This window comes from Carcharodon carcharias, chromosome 28 (genome assembly GCF_017639515.1).
Source record: "Carcharodon carcharias isolate sCarCar2 chromosome 28, sCarCar2.pri, whole genome shotgun sequence".
Lineage (NCBI taxonomy): Eukaryota > Metazoa > Chordata > Chondrichthyes > Lamniformes > Lamnidae > Carcharodon > Carcharodon carcharias.
The window spans coordinates 22,408,103-22,428,010 of NC_054494.1; the positions used below are offsets into that span (position 1 = coordinate 22,408,103).

General features: G+C 40.1%; 1 protein-coding gene across 3 annotated transcripts in view; it reads left to right on the top strand.

Moving 5' to 3' along the window:
* Positions 1-19,908, top strand: part of LOC121270877 (erlin-1-like) — a 30,735-nt gene that overhangs the window by 6,460 nt on the left and 4,367 nt on the right. For all 3 annotated transcript variants that reach the window (XM_041176438.1, XM_041176439.1, XM_041176440.1), the window contains exons 2-10: positions 1,209-1,331; positions 7,478-7,559; positions 9,610-9,656; positions 10,626-10,687; positions 12,459-12,584; positions 13,316-13,389; positions 13,863-13,921; positions 14,617-14,708; positions 19,131-19,220. In XM_041176438.1, the coding sequence (XP_041032372.1) occupies positions 1,219-1,331; positions 7,478-7,559; positions 9,610-9,656; positions 10,626-10,687; positions 12,459-12,584; positions 13,316-13,389; positions 13,863-13,921; positions 14,617-14,708; positions 19,131-19,220 (745 nt within the window). In that variant the 5' untranslated portion in view covers positions 1,209-1,218. The remainder of the gene's footprint in view (positions 1-1,208; positions 1,332-7,477; positions 7,560-9,609; positions 9,657-10,625; positions 10,688-12,458; positions 12,585-13,315; positions 13,390-13,862; positions 13,922-14,616; positions 14,709-19,130; positions 19,221-19,908) is intronic.

The window sequence follows — 19,908 nt, forward strand, 5'->3', positions numbered from 1 at the left end:
TACAGTCTGATAATCAACCTGTTTGGCCAGGTTATGCACATATCTTCCATGGCCATCAAGCCCTGAAGTGGGACTTGAACCCGCGCTTCTGGCCCAAAGGTAAAGAGGCTACCACTGCACCTCAAGACCTCCCTGATAATAAGACTGCCTGACTCAACCGAGTTGATGGCCTGTGATTTTAATTTCTGAAGCTGCTTCTTGATTGGGGAAAGCAATCCAATATTGTATTTTGAAGTGTGTTTTAAAAGGCCTTTGTTGAATATATAAATGATGTTTGAACTAAGACCAGGCATTTATGTTATAATGTTGGAAATAAATTCTCGACCTTTTAAAAACAATGTTTGGCACAGTATCTGTACTATTTTTAACTCTTGGGAGAAGTAATGTTTAACTGATTATTGACTGCTACATGTACAATTTCCAGTATTTCTTCAAATGTAATAGTTTATGGTTCAGCATGTGCGAAACCAGTTAAGCCATCTTGACCGAATAGGTTTTACTTTAGTTACTAAGCAACTTGCAGGTAGGTAATTTTTACTGTTAGTAGAATCTTTCTTTTTTTGCTCTCTTCTACCATATTCATGTTTCACTGTTTACAACAATTATTGTACTTTTGTACTTGAAGATGATTAAGAAACCAGGAAGTTGGGTTTGAAATTTGTAACTGGCCAAAACTTTGGGTTCCTCAAACTGGATCAGATTCAAAGAAAAAGGGTGGAAATTTTACTTGGCAAAGTTAAAACCTTTTGCAGATGCTGTTTTAGAGTAATCTCAACAATGCTTCAGAAAAAAATGCTGGTGCTGCCAAGAAATTGAGTGTTTCTAAAAAATGTCCCCATGTTGGAATGGGGCATAAGTTTAATTTTGATCAGTTTCCAGATGACTAAGCGTAAGATTCTGGTGCTTTACTTTATTTTATATTAGAGGTGTTAAATAAGTGCATAAAATTGTCATTTTTGTAAGTATAAATAGGTTTTGCTAAACATTTTGCTAATTAATCAGATGTCAGAATCCTGCTTAAGCCGCTCCAATATTACAAAGTTATGATATAAAATTGCTTCTCCGACACATGTTCATTTCTGAATATTCCATGCCTTCATCTTTGGAGAAGTAAATCCTAATTTATACATCAGATTATTATTGTGAAATACTTGTTTCAGTCTCGCCTTGCTTCATTGTGATCTGCTGTTACATATCCTTTCTTGCAGGTAAGGCAAGATGACCATGACTCACATTGGAGCAATCGTGGCTGCGTTAACTGGAGCGGTAGCTTTCTTCCTTTACTCTTCCATACACAAGATTGAAGAGGGGCATCTCGGCATTTACTACAGGTATTAAGATAATTTTAGTGGAAGCAGACTTGAGGATATATAGTATATAGGTTATAAAATAAAAAAATGTAAGGAGACCAACTTGTCAAAATTTGCTTAGTAAATTTAGATATTTAATAAGCAGTTCCAATTTTCCCTCAGAATAGATATTTCAGAATATATAGTTGATCCCATTAGTGAATTTCATAAGTGAGATGTTGATTTATATATAATGGTAGTGTGGGGGTGTGAAATCTCTTTGTTGGAAATGTGAAACCAAGAAATGGAAAATGCAGGCGAAACAGCAACTCGGTTGTTATGGAGAGAACAGATAAGTTAATATTTAGGTTATGTACCCTTTTAGAATGTTTTTTCCCTGCCCACCACCATCCAATCCTTGCTCAGAAGCTTTCTTCGTAATAACCATGAAACTTTTTACAGGGCTGGTACTTAATGGATTGATTTTCTACATTTTTCCACTCATCTTTTGAAGCAGAAGAGAAAATGGCTTAGAGTGTAGTAAGCATATCGGCTTATTTGACATATTACATCAGTGCACCAGTACAGCTACGCTAACCTTGGTATTTTCCTTGGATGTAGGGAAGTCATTTAATTGAGTAGATTAGATTTCTGGATATCTGTTCTAAAGTAATCATTACAACAGTGTTATGACCCATGCAGTTGGTAAAGCGGAGTTATTTAAAAAATCCCAGAGAGAAACTTTTAAACAACTGTCATATTGGTCAGGAAAGTAAAAGCCCATGGAATTCAGGGTAATGTGGCAAACTGGATAAATGGTTGGCTTTGTAACAAGAAACAAGGGGTAATGGTCGATGGATGCCCTTGCGAATCGAAAGTTGTCTCAAGTGGTGTTCCACAGGGCTCAGTGTTGGGACCCTTGCTGTTTGTGTAATATATTAATGATTTGGACGTGAACGTGGGGGGCACGATTGGGAAATTTGCAGATGACACAAAGATTAGCTGAGTAGTGGATAGTGTAGAGGATAGCCATAATCTTCAAAACGATATAGATAGGTTGGTGGAGTGAGCGGTAAAGTGGCAGATGGATTTTAACATAGGGAAGTGTGAGGTCATACATTTAGGGAGGTCAAACAATTACAGGGATTACAAAATAAATGGGAATATACTAAGAGGGGTAGATGAAGTGAGAGATCTTGGCATACAAGTACACAGGTCCCTGAAGGCAGCAGTTCAAGTAGACAAGGTTGTAAAGAAGGCATATGGAATGCTCTCCTTCATTGGTAGAGGTATAGAATATAAAAGTAAGGATATAATGTTGGAAATGTATAAAACACTGGTGAGGCCACAGCTGGAGTATTGTGTGCAGTTCTGGTCACCACATTACAAGAAGGATGTAATAGCTCTGGAGAGAGTGCAGAGGAGGTTTACAAGAATGTTGCCAGGGTTAGAAAAGTGTAGCTATGAGGAGAGATTGGATAGGTTGGGGTTATTTTCCTTGGCACAAAGAAGGCTGAGAGGTGATTTGATTGAGGTGTACAAAATTATGAGGGAAATAGAGTGGACAGGATAAAATTGTTTCCCTTGATGGAGAATTTTAGAACCAGGGGACATAGATTCAAGATAAGTGGCAGAAGGTGTAGGGGGGACATGAGGAAGAACTTTTTTACACAGAGGGTTGTGGGTGTCTGGAATTCGCTGCCTAAGTTGGTGGTAGAGGCAGAAACTTTAAACTCTTTTAAAAAGAACCTGGATCTGTACCTAAAGTGCTGTAAGCTGCAGGGCTATGGGCCGGGTGCAGGAAGGTGGGATTGGAAGGTGGGATTAGAAGGTGCACCTGGGTGTCGTCGGGCTGGCATGGACAAGATGGGCCGAATGGCCTCCTTCTGTGCTGTGACTTTTCTATGGTTCTAAAAGATGGTACACGCTGCCACTGTGCTGTTGGTGGGCTGGGTGCTGATTGAGGCTTGCTTTGTTCCAGATAATTTCAAGCTTCTGAAATACTATTGGAGCTGCACTCATCCAGCAAGTGGAGAGTATCCATCATGCTCCTGTCTTGTGTCTTGTAGATGGTGGATAGGGTTTGAGGAGTCAGAAGGTGAGTTACTTGCCAGAGAATTGTCAGCGTCTGACCTCTTCTTTCCTCAGTATTTATATGCCTAGTCCTATCCTGTTTCTGGTCAGTGGTAACACCAGGTGGGGAATGGCACTAGGTGAATTGTTTGTGCAGAGAGCTGGCACAGACAAGATTGATCAAATGGCTGCTTCCTGTGCTTTAGCAAGTCTGATTCGATGTTGGTGCTAAATTCAGGAATGGTGATGCTATTGAACGTCATGGGGAGATGGTTAGATTCTCCCTTATTGGAAATGGTCATTGCCTGGAACTTAAGTAGCAAATAACATTCATGCCACTTCAGCTGAGGTCTTGAATATTGTCCTGACAGCTCTCCTAATTTTGGCAGAAGACCCCCTAGATGTTAGGAAGGAGGACTTTGCAAGGTTCACAGGGCTGGTCTGCAGGTGGTGTGCTGTTGCTGTTTCTGGTGTTTAGGTCAGTGCTGGGGGGGGTCTGACTGGTTTTATTCCTTTTCAACTTTTCTGTAGCGGTTTGATGCAACTGAGTGGGCAGTTGAGAGTCAACCACATTGTGGGTGTGTGGAGTCACTTGTAGGCCAGACCGGGTAAGGACACCAGATCTCCTTCCTGAAGGACATTAATGAACCAGGTGGGGGTTTTTTTTAACTACAATTAGATAGTTTCAAGCTCACTATTATCAAGACTAGCGCTTTATATTCCAGATTTATTAATTAATTGAATTTCAATTCCACCAGCTGATTTGAACCATTCTCCCAGAGCATTAACCCAGGCCTTTGGCTTACTACATTATCACTGCGCCACCTCCCCCCCCACCTTTAAATGCTATATACTTTAAGTCCAAGTGCCAATTTTCTTTCTCATTCGCACCCCCAGCTCCTGCCAAATAGTTCTTTGCCTTGGAAACTGTTAAGGCCCCATTCAGTTTGTTATGACTAGGGTGGGAGAAGTGCGTGTATGATCCTCACTACTACGCAGACTGTGCCATTAATATAAAAGTTTAATTTTCTCACCAAAATAGCCAATCGTCTATTTCCCCTACTGGTGCCCAGAATGAAAGTGTCTTCAACCAGGCTTCTTTCAATAAACTTGGAATGATTGTTTATTATGACACACGACTTCTTTTCAACAAGTTGCAAGTGCTGTTTAGCATGATTGTAATCAGGAAGTAGAACTAACTATCTCTCCTAAATAATTCCCCCAGCGCGCGCACAGACGCATACATGCAGACAAACAAAGGACATATGGTCTCTCTGAGATGGGCTTTAGAGAATGGGCGTTATAAACTAATGGATAAAGTTTGCATGGTCTTGACGCTGTCATCCTCATGTGAAGATGGGCTGCTGGTCCTGGTGGATGTCTGGAAGTTCTCATCAACTGGTCTCTGCTTTGCAGGTCCAAATGCAGACTAGCTACACTCAGATAAGGGTTCTCTGGTTACATGTTGATAGCCACACAATTGCAGTCAACGTAGAGAGAAAGAGTGCCAGTTAGGGTAGTCTTCCTTCCTCAGCTTGTTCCCCAACATGACAGCCTTCAAAGCCAGCAGGTTCAAAACTCAAGGTTTTTCTCTCTGCCATATGACTTCCAGCAAGTTACTAGCCTTTGCTTTTCTTCAAACGTTTTTCCCTGTCAATTAAAGTGATTACAGTTCAAACAGCCGGTTCTTCCTGAAGTACCATAGAGGTCAGGTGATTCTTGGAAGAGGCCTGCTTGTTGACAGTTCCAAGGTGATTTTAAAAAAAAATCCCAGGTCAACATCCAAATGTACAGATTATGTCAAGTTTTTCCATCGTGTAATAGAAAGCTTCAGTCTTGAGAGAGATGATTTCAACAGTCAATATGAATGAAATATTTGGAAACATATTAATCATATTACTTATGTGTTTACATTGTTAATGTTACAAAGTTTATTTCAGACTTCTTAAGTGCATGAGTCTGGAAGATTTTTAGGGAATAAATTGTACCCTGAGAAACAACACAGTTCCTTTTTGTTTCAGTTTCCCTTTCTGATAGATTACTTTCTTTAAAGTAAAAAGTTCTTTACATGATATGCCTGGCTTATTAACTGTTGAGAATTGATTATAATGGTGGCCAGCAAGTTCTCTGCTGCTGCTGATGGTTGTTGATACTGGCAATGATGTGAGCTGTTGTATAAATCACTCATGCTTTGCATGGCTTTTAAACACAGTTTTATTTATATTTTTGTTATTTGCTCCAGCCCGCAAGTTAATTTATGACATTAGAAAATGTAACCAGTTGTTTAGATCGAGGGGCATAGAATTTTTCAGCTGTACTTTAAGTTGATGTATTTTCTTGTGAAATGGATCATGCATGGGTTTACTCATTGATCCAATATCCTTTTTTTAAATTTTATTACAAAACTATCAACAGGTTTTGTTGGCCTGTCATTATGCTTTCAGAAAGGTTTGCTTCCTTGAAGCAGGAAAAATGAAATAGTAACCACACATTGATCTGTAAGAGGAGCTTATGAATCCTTCAACTTTGTTTGTTGTTGAGTTCTTTTTTTTTATCTCCACTCTGTGCCATAAGGATGATTGGTACCTCTGGGCACAGTGTGTTATGTAGAATTCTTGACTTGGAATTTTACTGAAGCTTTACCTTCAGCCTTTTGCTTGTTCCTTCAATATCTCTGTGGGTTGATGGTTTGGGAATTAGGACCTGAAGAAATGCAAGGAAATGTGGGAGTTCAAAGGCAAAAGAGGGACAAGAGATAATTGAAGGAAATGACCGGAGTTGAGGGGAGAAGAAATGAAAAAAGAAGAAATAAACAAAAAATGAAGGAGTTTAAGGGAGAAAAACAAATAAATATCCAAGTGAACTGGAAAAGTGAACAAGGTAATGACAGGTGGATTGGGGGACAGTGGGGGAAAAAAGAGGACCCAGAGGCAGTAACCACTACCTGTAAGAGCCATCCAGTCCAGCCCAGTTTGTGGCTTCTGAGTAGTGTGGCCGTTTTCTGAGAGAAATTGAAGTGTGGCACCACAGGAAAACATAAGTGGTGAATGTTTTGCTTGGTTATCTTCAAAACTCACATTTATTAGTAATTGTAAGGTTTTATTGGTTGTAAGGTTTACTCGTAGTAGTAAAGTTTAATTAGGAGTAGCAGTGTTAATTTAGTAGCAGGGCAGGTGATGTGTTGAAATTGCAGAAATTGGGAATTTCTGAACACCAGGGTGATCCAGGGCAAACATGCCTGGAGTAAGTGTCTGCGGCTTGAAGAACTTTAGCTCAGAGCCATTGAGCTGGAGGCTGAGCTGAAGACAGTGATCTATCAGGGAGGGGGAAAGTTACCTGGATGCTTTGTACCAGGAGGTAGTCACACTCCTTAAGGTAGGGATTTCTGATTTGGTCAGTAGTCAGGGACAGGAAGATGTGACTGTGAGTGAGGTAGCTATGGGGACCCAGAAGGTAAAAGTGGAAGAGCCTCAGCCTTTGCAACTGTCCAACAGGTTCGAGGTTCTTGCAACCTGTGTGGATGAAAGTGGTGGTTGTAATGTGGATGAGCAAACTGACCATGGTACAAGTGGGGGAGTTGATAGGGCTGTAGCAGTAGTAGGAGACAGTATAGACAGGGGGATAGACACTGTTCTCTGCTACTGAGAACGGGAGTCCAGATGGCTATGTCGCCTGCTTGGTGCCAGCGTCCGGAACATCTGCTTTGAACTAGAGCGGAACTTGCAGTGGGAGGGGGAGGATCCAGTAGTAGTGGTCTATGTGGCCAACGACATAGGTAGAACGAGGAAAGAAGTTCTGTATGCAAATAAATGCAAATCACATTTCAACTAAGTATTTCGAAACCAAGCATGCTACCAACTAAGCCACGGCTGACACATTCAGGGTGAGATGAAGTAAGATTAGAGGAGGCTTCTGTAGATCATACACCTGTCACATCAAATGGCATGTTTCTGTGCTGTTAATACTTTATAATTTCTCCAAGTTCAGTACACGGTTTTACTGAAATTTAGACAACAACCTGTTGTGTGCTGCATCAATGTTTGTGATACCATTTTTTTGTGTGATGCTGTTTGAGTTTATTTTTGCTGAAACATATTTAACTTTCTCCTCTTTAGAGGTGGTGCTTTGTTGGCCAGTCCAAGTTCTCCAGGATACCACATCATGATACCATTCATTACAGCCTTCAGATCTGTTCAGGTTAGCAATCCTTATTCAAGTTGTCAAATGGTGCAAGGTAGGATGCAGTGTGACTTGTCTGGTTTGCATTCTGTAATAGCTTTGAGAATTGTACTGCTGTTGTGATTTTCTGGAATGCTCCTTTCCTAAATCCTTTTTAGTTTTGACAGTGTTATGAATTGACCTTCGTAGTTATTGGAAATCCGTTTAAGACAGTGTAGAAACTGTAATGATTAGTCAAAATGCATTTTTATTTATTGCCACAGATTTACTTGTCCACTTCAGAATGCATTGATGATGAGTATTTCCATATAGCACTGTTTGAATTCAAAGGGACAACTGGGAGAACATAATATTGCAATGGATAGCAATTAGAGGATCTTGTTGGGTCTTTTGAAGGTGGGGAGAAAGATGGAGTTACTGAAGGAAGGAATTCCATAATGTAGCTGTGGAGCCAGCTACTGATGGTGGAGCTGTGACTTAGGTTTTCTTTTTAATTTCTTCTTGGGATGTGAGCATCATTGGCAAAACCAGTATTTGTTACCCCACCTGCTGTTGAGGACCAGTGCTCGGCTGTGACTTCATGATTGTTGATCGCCCTTTGGTACATCAGCCAAGTGACCATTCCTTCATCAGCCTGGACAGTGAGCTATTGGAGTATGGAAGAAAGAGAAACTGAGATCTAGGCCTGTTTATATGTGGTTTTGGGCATGGTATCCAAATACATTGAGCAGAATTTAATCCAGGTGACAGGCCCTTCCTGGTGGAATTCCCAAGCGGACAGGAAAGGGCTAGGCAACCATGATCGTAGCAGCCAGCCATTTTGGGAAAGTGACGTGTGGGGCCCATCCAATTACGTAGCAGGAATGTGGTCTTTTGCGGCTCCTGCCTCTCCAATAATGGTGCCTGCAGTCACCTTTCTCAACACTGCTCCTCTACCGCTCACATGTCCAAAAAGTTTGTGATCTCCTGGATCTGATTTTAGCCCTTTCACTGGCAGCTGAGCCTTGATTTTAAAGTGCCAATGTATGCTCCTCAGACTGTTCCTCCCCTTCCGATCGTTTTAAAGAAAAAATTCTTTCACAGGACATGGGTACCACTGGCTAGGCCATCATTTTCAAGGGTAGTAAAAACGTGGTGGTGAGCCGCTGCCTTTAACTGCTGCAGTCCACGTCTACGCCTCCTCGGACTACAACTTTGCAAACTCTTACTATCCTCCAGTGGAAGACAGCTGCCAAATAGCTGACCTACCATCTTGGAGAGGCACCTCACTTCAACACTGCCAGCTTTCATTGGCCAGGGGTCTGATGGCCCGTGATCTCTTGCTTGTCAGTCACTTAATTCCAAAAGGTGCATTTGGCAGCATTCGGGAGCACGCAAATGATTCTTAAATGCCCACTTAATAATCTTAATTAGTTTCCCACCGCTTTCTTGTCGGTTTGTTGCTGCGCTGCCGACCCACCGGCCACTTAATTCCTCTATTGATTTCCGCCATTGGGATTCAGTCTCTGCCGCTCCTGTGCAATTCTATCATCCCAGCCATGAACGTCACTTCAGCAAATTCTGCCCTTTTACTCATATTTGGAGCTGAAAGAAATCTTGGATACTGCAATTAGCATGCTGAGATGGTTGAAAAAAATGACATGCAATTTGTATTGAATATAAATCTGATTATGCTATTATATATTGTCTGTATATTAACATTTGTGCAGGTAGGTATAGTCTGCTTGCAGTAGTTTAAAGCTGTGATTTTTCTGCCGTATATTTCCCAGAAAGGGATTAAATTTGAGTGGCTGGGGAGCAGGGAAGAAAGATTTAATTTAATATCCGGGTGATATTTAAATCCATATGTATTGAACAATAAAGAGAAAAGTTTTCAGTTCATGTGAAACTCTATTGCTTATAGAAGCTAGTCTAGCAGTAAACACAGGAGTTCTAAATTAATCCGTGTGATGAGGTGCTATAAGTCGTTTCTCACTGAACTATGTATTTTCTCCAGAGCAATACATGAATTTTGATGGTAGCAATGGACACTTTCATATAAAAAAAACATTTAATTTTTTTCTTTCAGACAACTTTACAAACAGATGAAGTGAAAAATGTGCCTTGTGGAACGAGGTATGTTACGTTTTTGTTTTATGGGTTGAGTCCTCGTGTGACTACAGTTTTTTTGAATTTATAGAAAAGAGCTGGGAGAAGTTCTTAGATTTAGTAACTTCTTTCAACCATTGAGTTTTTAGTTGGGGTTATATCACTTGGGAATATTATTCACATTTTTGATTTATTTATTGACTGCAATTGTAGTATTTCACTTTGGGGAAATCATTTGGGATAGTTAAGAGCTTGTGGCACACATTCATATTCGACCCTGAGGCCAGATTAATGATCTTTTAATCTGCTTGTGCCACTGTCTAATAACTTGCTATGGGTGTTTGTGTATTGGATAAATTGGGGAGAGGAGAGTTTATCAGATTTTCCTGTGCACTATTTGTTTTGTCTGGAAATAGCTTTCACTGTGACTTGCAACATAACCGCATGAGGTTTGTCAGGTGCGAACTGCAGACTTGTTTCTCCAATGTGCAGTCATGTAACCAGCTTTAAATGATTCACGCAGTTTACCTAAGATTAAATGCACTTTTAAGTGGCATGGCTTTGGTGGAGTCAATAACTCAACCAAATTTTACCAATTTGCCCATTAAAAATACACTGGATATTGAATTTTATTTTGAAATGGTGGAGTGATTGATAACATGGGCATATTAAACAGATTGAAGCTGTGCTTGTGTCCTAAGCATGCTACCCAGGTAGTGTATTATATAATTGTGAAATATGTCCTCACCTTGTTTACTGCTGCAGCTAATCGAGCAAGCAGGTGAAATAGGTTAGGTGTAATGAACCATGACTTATTCATCCTGTGTGGTTTACCTTACGAGTTTTTTCATGCAGGTGTTTTTAAAAAATATTTCATGCTCCTTGGTCGACAGAAGGCTTTTTTAGTTATTTTGTTGCAGACCATAACTTTTGAGGCTGTTTTGATGGCTGAGCTGTTTTAAGAAATGCTTAACATTTTTGCTTTTTTCTTTGCAGTGGTGGTGTCATGATCTATTTCGACAGAATAGAGGTGGTAAACAGCCTTGCTCCAAGTGCAGGTCAGCATTTGGTGAGCCCTGTAGTTTTTGAGACTTCAGCCACGATGGTTAATTCAGGATTTAACTTGCTTTAATGTGTCCGCTTCCTTATAAAAAGAATGACCAACAGCACCAACAACCTGCTATCTAGAACTAGTTATTTCACAAGAACGTAAGATATCAGAGCAGGAATAGGCTGTTTGGCCCTTCAAGCCTGCTCTGCCGTTCAGTACGATTGTGGATGAGCTACCTCCATTTCATGTTCTCGTATTATCTGCATATCCTTTAATTCCCATAGTATAAAAAAAACTATTGTCTTTCCTGTTTTTAATACACTTAATGACTTGAGTATCCACAATCCTTTAGAGTAGAGAATTCCAAAGATCCACAACCCTTTGCGTGAAAAAAATTCTCCTTGTCTTGGAGCTAAACAGCTGACTCCTTATTCGAGGCTGGTGAAACCCTTGTTCCAGACTCTCCCCAGCCAGAAAACGCCCTCTCAGCATTTTACCTGCCAAACCCCAAATGAGTGAATAAGAAATTGAATTGTTGCCCTCAACTTTTTGAAATGAGACTTCAACATAAAATGCCAAGGCCTTATTCCCCCAGTGTTTTTAAGCAAGTAACAGGGCTTCATAAATACATTTTGTTGCTTACTTCATCTTCAGTGTATACAAGGTTCTAAGGTGACCGGTTTAACTGTTAAACTGGTGTGGTTTGTTGAGGTGGGGTGAAGTGTGTGCTGGGAGTTTTAACCTGAATCTGACCTGAGTGTGAAATACTGATGACGAATGTGGGAACTGTTCCATTCCTACGATGCTAATGTCTTTTTCCTTAATCAAACTCAATTGTGCAGGTGAAAAAGTATCTCTTAAGGCCAACAGAGGAGCCACTGTAATCATCCCCAAGGGGACTAGGATATTTACACTTTTTGTATTCAGTGCCACGATATATGATGCCTGAATGTGATTTGCCATTTCATGGTATTTTCTATCTTTACTGTCGCCTTTTTAAAGGTTTATTAATTGACACCCTTAGTTCTTTTCCTGCGTTCTTTATTTCGCAAAATGTACTACAGTTTACTTACTCTGAAATAGAAGTTGCTTTATTCAGAGTATTAGAGAAAATGTTTATCCACAAATTCCTACTTTCTGTGTTACTTAATACCGATTATTGGATAATGCAAACATTTTTAGTACAAAAGCAACTTTGAATTATCAAGCACAGACTGTACTTACGTTTGTGTACATTGAACTGTATCTGCCAGCGCTGACCTGCCCTGCTACAACAGCAAAAAACAAAATGCTGGAAGTACTCAGCAGGTCTGTAGAAAGGGAAAAAAACAAAAAAACTGCAGATGCTGGAATCCAAAACAAAAACAAAAACAGAATTACCTGGAAAAACTCAGCAGGTCTGGCAGCATCGGCGGAGAAGAAAAGAGTTGACGTTTCGAGTCCTCATGACCCTTCGACAGAACTTGGTCTGTAGAAAGGGAAACTGAGTTAAGTTTTCAGGCCTGTTCTGATTAAAAGGTCACAAGACCTGAAGCATTAACTCTTGTTTCTCTCTCCACGGATGCTGTCAGACATGCTGATGTATTCTGCTAATGTGTTTTGTGCCTTCCAGTGTTATACCTTAGTTTGTCATACCTCCTATATTGATGACAAATTTCTATATCATTCCTCTTCTCTGAATAATTTGGATATAGATATCTGTGGATTCCATGATTCTAATTTGCAAAATCAGGATTATTGAACAAATGTAACAATAACACTTCTCTTGCTTCCTTCAGTGTATGATATTGCTAAGAACTACACAGCTGACTATGACAAGACATTGATTTTCAACAAAATTCACCATGAGTTGAACCAGTTTTGTAGTGTGCACACCTTACAGGAGGTCTACATTGAATTATTTGGTGAGGGTTTATTAATCTTAATTTGAAGACCTTTAATTGTAATGGAATGTTGCTACTCGCTTATGAAACCTTTCAATCATTTGTTCCATTTACTGACATTGTTTAAAATCAGCCAAAAGTTGTAAATATGCACCATTAAACATAATACTGTAATGTATTAATCCTCACTTGAGTGTAAACAAAAACGTTGCACGTAGTCATTTGAAAAGGTGAAAAGCTAGAATTATTTAGTTAACTGTAATTGTAATTCTAGATGAAAAGTGATTTAATTTCTCTTGGCATGATGAGGAACCCCAGTTTGTGGAATTGCTTTTGATAGTCTTATTTTAAGCAAAATGCTTTAGATTGGAAGAACAGATGATGGAGTGAAAAATACTAAATATTACTCAACCTATCTGGTTTTCATTTAACCTACACAGCATTCTTTTGCTGAGAGGGCAGTTTGGGGACCTGATCATAGACCTTTGCCACCGAGGGGGTCACAAATGGGTGTGAGAGCAGCTCGTGGGTGATGCGGCTGCAAATTTCACTGTCATGTGGAATACTGAACCTCTACTATTGTACAGTACATGGAAGCAGCGATTGTGGGACAACAATGTTTAAAATTAGAAATTTTATCTTGGATCAATTGGCATTTTGAATAATAAAATGATTTAATATGGCACATGACTACATGCAAACATGTTTCAGCCTTGTTTGTATTCATACATTTTGTCTTGTTTATGCTCTAGATCAAATAGATGAGAACTTGAAATTGGCTTTACAAAAAGACTTAACTGTTATGGCACCAGGCCTTACAATACAAGTAAGTGAAAAATTCTTTGACTTTACAATACCTTTTCAAGGTCTGTAGGATGTGCCCTTTGCATATACTCATCAATTGCAGAGAGCCCATTCAATTTTTCTTAGGCACTTTCTAAACCTTGTTCTTATTTTCAGTTCCTTCACTTGAACTGAATTCCAACTGAAACTTAATGTGGTTCTTTCTGTATCCAAAATTTTATACTGTCAGATGGTCTAACAAAGAAAATAATTGGATGAAGGAGCATGTTGAATAGTGTGGTATTTTAAATGTTCAGTCTTGCCTGAAAGACAACATTTGGAAAGTTTTATCCCTTGCAATATAATGAGATATATGGAAGTTTCGCTACTTAAGTTCAGGGGAATTGGTCAATTTAACACGCTGAAGTCTTGAGGAATTTTTTGTACCATTGAAATGAGTGTCTCTGTTGAAAGGTCTATTTTCTTAGTAACTGTGCTTTTCTTGTGAACCAACAGGCTGTTCGAGTTACAAAACCTAAAATTCCAGAGGCAATTAGAAGAAATTTTGAACTTATGTAAGTTGATTGCTTCGCAATCTTGTGCAATATTAGATCAACTCTTCAATGTTTGTTGCTTTAGGAATGAGAGTTTTAAACAAAAGTCCACGTAGAAGCATTGTACATTGTAGTTGTTAAGCTCAGCTTTTTAAATCAACTTCATCGTACTCTCATTGTCTTTACTTGTTATGTACTTCCATCTATATTCCATGATCTTTATACACTTATCAGTTTTTATCAAGTAATTCTATGGCCTAGGAGGAGTTGCTGTTGCTTAGAACAAGCAAAAGACCAAAACATAGCTTCTATAGCTGAACTATTGATAAGCTAGTCTCTAAGTACGTATGAGTGTAAATCAAAACCAAGCTATTTGTGACCTCTGTGATAAGTCCCACAATTGGCAAATTTCTGCATGTTTTTAACCTTAGGACTTAATACAAAATGGATTACCATTTGCTCTTGATCTCTTAAATTCTGTGTCAACACAAATATGCACATGCACACAGATGTATACGTACACACACACCAATGGGTTTAAAAATCGTAGTACTTCGTTTCTAACCTTTGGAATTTCTTGTTTGATCCCCAAAACTTGTGTATTGGATTTTCACTTGGGAGGCCCAGCAGGTATTGCAGCACACAATGTTTGTGGCTTCTTGGTGAGCATCTTAGCCTTGTCATTTTCTACATTGTTTGCAAATTGTTTATTTCAGGGAAGCAGAGAAGACACAGTTGCTTATTTCTACACAGAGGCAAAAGGTTGTAGAACAAGAGGCTGAAACTGAAAGAAAACGAGCTATTATTGGTATGTGTGCCAATTTGGAGAACCTCTTGCTTGAGGTGAAAATTTAACACCTGCCTGTGTGCTGGCAATCCCAGCTGCTGTTGACTTTGTGGTGTCGCTTTTCCTCTGCTCCTGTGGAATTACAATACCCAGAGTACACAAGTGGAATCCATTTCATAACAGTCAAGTGTGTGTGTGTGATGTATAATGGGAATTGCTGTTTTACCTTATTTGAGTTGAGTATGGCAGGAAAAATAAAACTTGTTCATAAGACATAGCAGCAGAAATTAGGCCATTTGGCCCATCAAGTCTGCTCCGCCATTCAATCATGGCTGATAAGTTTCTCAACCCCATTCTCCCGCCTTCTCCCCGTAACCTTTTATCCCCTTACCAATCAAGAACCTATCTATCTTGCTCTTAAATACACTCAATGACCTGGCCTCCACAGCCTTCTGTGGCAATGAATTCCATAGATTCACCACTCTCTGGCTAAAGAAGTTTCTCCTCATCTCTGTTCTAAAAGGTCTTCCCTTTACTCTGAGACTGTGCCCTTGGGTCCTAGTCTCTCCTACTAATGGAAACATCTTCCCCACGTCCACTCTATCCAGGCCTCTCAGTATTCTGTAAGTTTCAATCAGATCCCCCCTCATCCTTCTAAACTCCATCGAGTATAGACCCAGAGACCTCAAACGTTCCTCATATGTTAAGCCTTTCATTCCTGGGATCATTCTCGTGAACCTCCTCTGGACCCTCTCCAGGGCCAGCACATTCTTCCTGAGAAACGGGGCCCAAAATTGCTCTCAATATTCTAAATGTGGTCTGACCAGAGCCTTAAAGCCTCAGCAGCACATCCCTGCTTTTATATTCTTGTCCTCTCGAAATAAATGTCAACATTGCATTTGCCTTCCTAACTACCGACTCAACCTGCAAGTTAACCTTAAGAGAATCCTGGACTAGGACTCCCAATTCCCTTTGCACTCCAGATTTTTGAATTTTTTCCCCATTTAGAAAATAGTCTATACCTCTTCTTCCTACCAAAGTGCATGACCTCACACTTGCCCATGTTGTATTCCATCTGCCACTTCTTTGCCCATTCTCCTAACCTGTCCAAATCCTTCTACAGCCTCCGCGCCTCTTCAATACTACCTGTCCCTCCACCTATCTTTGTATCATCTGCAAACTTAGCCAGGATGTCCTCAGTTCCTTCATCTAGCTCAATAATGTACAAAGTGAAAAGTTGTGGTCCCAACACTGACCCCTGCAGAACTCCACTAGTCACCAGCTGCCATCCTGAGAAGGACTCCCTTATCCCCACTCTCTGCCTCCTGCCAGACAGCCAATCTTCTATTCATGCTAGTACCTTGCCTCTAACACCATGGGCTCTTACTGAGCAGCCTCCTGTGCGGCACCTTGTCAAAGGCCTTCTGGAAGTCCAAGTAGATAACATCCATTGGCTCTCCTTTGTCTAACCTACTCGTTATCTCCTCAAAGAATTCTAATAGGTTTGTCAGGCAGGACCTCCCCTTGATGAAACCATGCTGACTTTGCCCGATTTTACCATGCACTTCCAAGTATTCTGAAATCTCATCCTTAATAATGGACTCTAAAATCTTACCTGTAATCGTAATCGGCCTGTAATTTCCGGTCTTTTGCCTCACTCCCTTCTTAAACAGGGGAGTTACGTTAGCGATTTTCCAGTCCTCTGGGACCCTCCCTGACTCCAGTGATTCCTGAAAGATCACCACTAACACCTCCACTATCTCTTCAGGTATCTCCTTCAGAACTCTGGGGTGTAATCCATCTGGTCCAGGTGATTTATCCACCTTCTGACCTTTTCAGTTTTCCTAGCACCTTCTCTTTGGTAATGGCCACCATACTCACCTCTGCCCCCCAACACTCTTGAACTTTGGGGATGCCACTCGTGTCTTCCACCGTGAAGACTGACGCAAAGTACCTATTCAGCTCCTCCACCATTTCTTTGTTCCCCACTATTACCTCTCCAGTGTCATTTTCCAGCGGCCCAATGTCCACTTTTGCCTCTCTTTTACCCTTTATATATCTAAAAAAAACTCTTGCAATCTTCTTTTATATTACTGGCTAGTTTACCCTCATATTTAATCTTCTCCCCCCTTATTTCTTTTTTAGTTGTCCTCTGTCAGTCTTTGTAGGCTTCCCAATCCCCTGGGTAATCACTGCTCTTCACCGCATTGTATGTTCAATTAAGTTTGGCTCATTAAATACAAGCTCAGAGCTTATTGTGGGGTTGTGGTAAAGTTTCTGGTGTTGCTGGGGGTATCTCACCAGGTATGACATCTAGCCAGGTAAGCCCAGACCTTGATGAACGAGCAAGGAGAAAATCTCTCAATCATGCAAATAACTCTGAAAAAGTAGTGAGGGTCTGGAGAGTGAAGAATAAGCTAAGTTCTTGGATCTTCACATACTGAAAAAATGTTGTGGGAAGATGAACAAAATGTCATTTTAAATTTGAAATAGGCTCAAGTCATTAAGCCAAATTTCACAAATAACAAGGTTTATTAATGCATAATCTCTAACTCACCCTGAGATTTCAGTTCTTCCAGATATGTATTCTGTGATTTTTTTTTTTACACCTCATCAGCTCATGATGTGAAAGATCCTTTGAACAAAAGTTCAGTAGCAATAGTGTGAAATTTTATTTTTATATTTATTGCTTTCCATGTACAAGGATCACATTGAGTTGGTATTTTCTTCAGCAGCAGCAACAATTTTTGTCTGGGACTGATGAGTTGTAACTGAAAAGGCCTCAAGATGCCTTTTATTGTCCACTATAGCTCAGCCATAAGCTTCCTTCCTTGCTGGAGGATTATTTCAGGCTGTCATGCCAGCGTCAGCTCTTTGAAAGAGCTGTCTGGTTAGTCCCTCTGCATTACTCGCTCCCCTTGGCCCTGCAATTTTCTTTCAAATAGTGTGTTTCTTGCCTCCAATGAGATCTATAGACCTTTTTCAGCTCCATTTTCTTTGTAATTGTTGCTAGTTTTGTTAAATACAACTTTTTAAGTCTGTAAGGAAACTGATACATGAAAAGGAGTTTTGACAATGGTGGCAGTACCCACAGTGGAACATTTATGGAATCTGAAAAAGGTATACAACAAATTATATTGTAACAACCAACAAACATTTATCTCCTGCAACGTCAGCGATCTGAAAATAATCCTGTTAGTTTTATTCTCTGGTAACCTCAATGTAGCAAAGTTACTTCACTGAAGTCACCTTGTTTCTGTTGTATAGAAACGGGGAATGTTTCCCACAAGACTTAGGCTTCTGAGCCTTACAGGCACAATGAGTAATGAAGGGTTTGAGTGAAATGTCATTGAATGTCAAGGGGAGATGGTTAAATTCTCTCTTGTTGGAGATAGTCATTGCCTGGCACTTGTATGGCACAAATGTTTCAGGTTTGGGCTGGTAAGTGGCCAGTATGTTGTCCAGGTATTGCTGTATATGGACACTGATTGCTGAGGATCTGAGGAATCGCAAATGGTACTGAATACGGTGCAATTATCAGCAAACATCCCCAGTTCGATCAAATAATGGAGGGAAGGCCATTAAAGCAGATGAAGATGGTTGGGCCTAGGACACCATTCTGAGGAACTCCTGCAGCGATGTCCTAGGATGAGATGATTAGCCTCCAACAGCTGCAACCATCTTCCTTTGTGCTAGGTATGATTCAACTAATGGAGAGTTTTCCCCCCGATTGCCATGAACTTCAATTTCACTTGGGCTCCTGGATGCCAAACTCAGTCAGATGCAGCCTTGATGCTAAGAGCAGTCACTCGCCTCACCTCTGGAGTTCAGATCTTTTTGGACCAAGGCTGTAATGAGGTCAAGAGCAGAGTTGGCCATGGCAGAACCTAAACTGAGCATCAGTGAGCAGATTATCGTTGAGTAAGTGCCGCTTGATAGCACTGTTGATGACATCTTCTGTCACTTAGCTGATAAGGAGTTGGCTGATGAGACAGTAATTGGCTAGGTTGAAGTTGCCCTGCTTTTTCTGGACAGGACATACCTAGCCAATTTTTCACATGTTGGGTAGATGCCCATGTTCTAGCTTGCTAGAGAGATGTGGATTTGTCCTGTAATGCTTTAGTGTGAAGGTTTACAGAACAAAGTAGTACAAGACATACTTAGTATTCCACTGTATTATGTATATGATGCTAGTACTTGGTACTTTAAATAAGTATTGCACATTAAGAATACAGTTAATGTAAATGGCACAAAAAGAAAAATTTCTTTAGTTGATCAGAAACAACATTTTTTGTACCATAATCAAGTGTACGATCTTATACAACCTTCAGGAGGTTGAGAAATACTGTATTGACTGCTTTAATTTTTAAAGACTTGTGCTTGGGTTTTTAAATGTTGTGACTTGTGCATTACAGTACATTTAAATTTTTTTTAAATCTACAGAGGCAGAAAAAGTTGCACAAGTAGCACAGATTCAGTTCCAACAGAAGGTTATGGAAAAGGAAACACACAAGAAGATTTCAGAAATTGAAGGTGTGTTTTGTCAACATCTGATTGTCATCTTAACGTGTAAACTAATTTCAATATGTGCTCTTAATCTGGGAAGTGACATGCTCTATATCTCAGATTCCTAATAACTTGAATCTTAATTATCCAATCTCATGACTAGATTCATATACTTGTTACTCGGCCTCAAAGTATCTAACTAGCCATCTAATTCATGTCCCTTTTCTTCCAATTTCTCATCTGTAAAGACATTGACTTCTTTCTGGGTACAATTCCATGGTGCCAATCACCTTCTAGTACCCGACCCAAATGGGCAATAGTCCTTTCAGTGAATAGCAAAGGACTATTTGACAATGTTCACAATTGTTTCTCAGCTATTGCTGCTGAATAGTGATCACAAGCTAGAATCCTGCAATACGTTTTCCCCTGATTGGGCGCAGGATCAGTTTTAGCAGCCTGACACTAACTCGCGTATCAAACCTGAGACCTTCAGTTTTTGTGGCCAGCTCTTTACTGAATAAACGCCATGCATCACTGGGGAACTCTGCAAATGGATTCTGTGAGCTGGCAAGGCAGGGATATAGCCCACTCTGAAAATCTTGGTTGACCTGTTTCAGACGGCAGCTATCTCTGTCCCTCATAAGGGAAGAGAGGTCTTGAAGTCACCAGTTGAGACAGGATTAATGATTCTAGTCCCCGGAGACATTTATGTCCA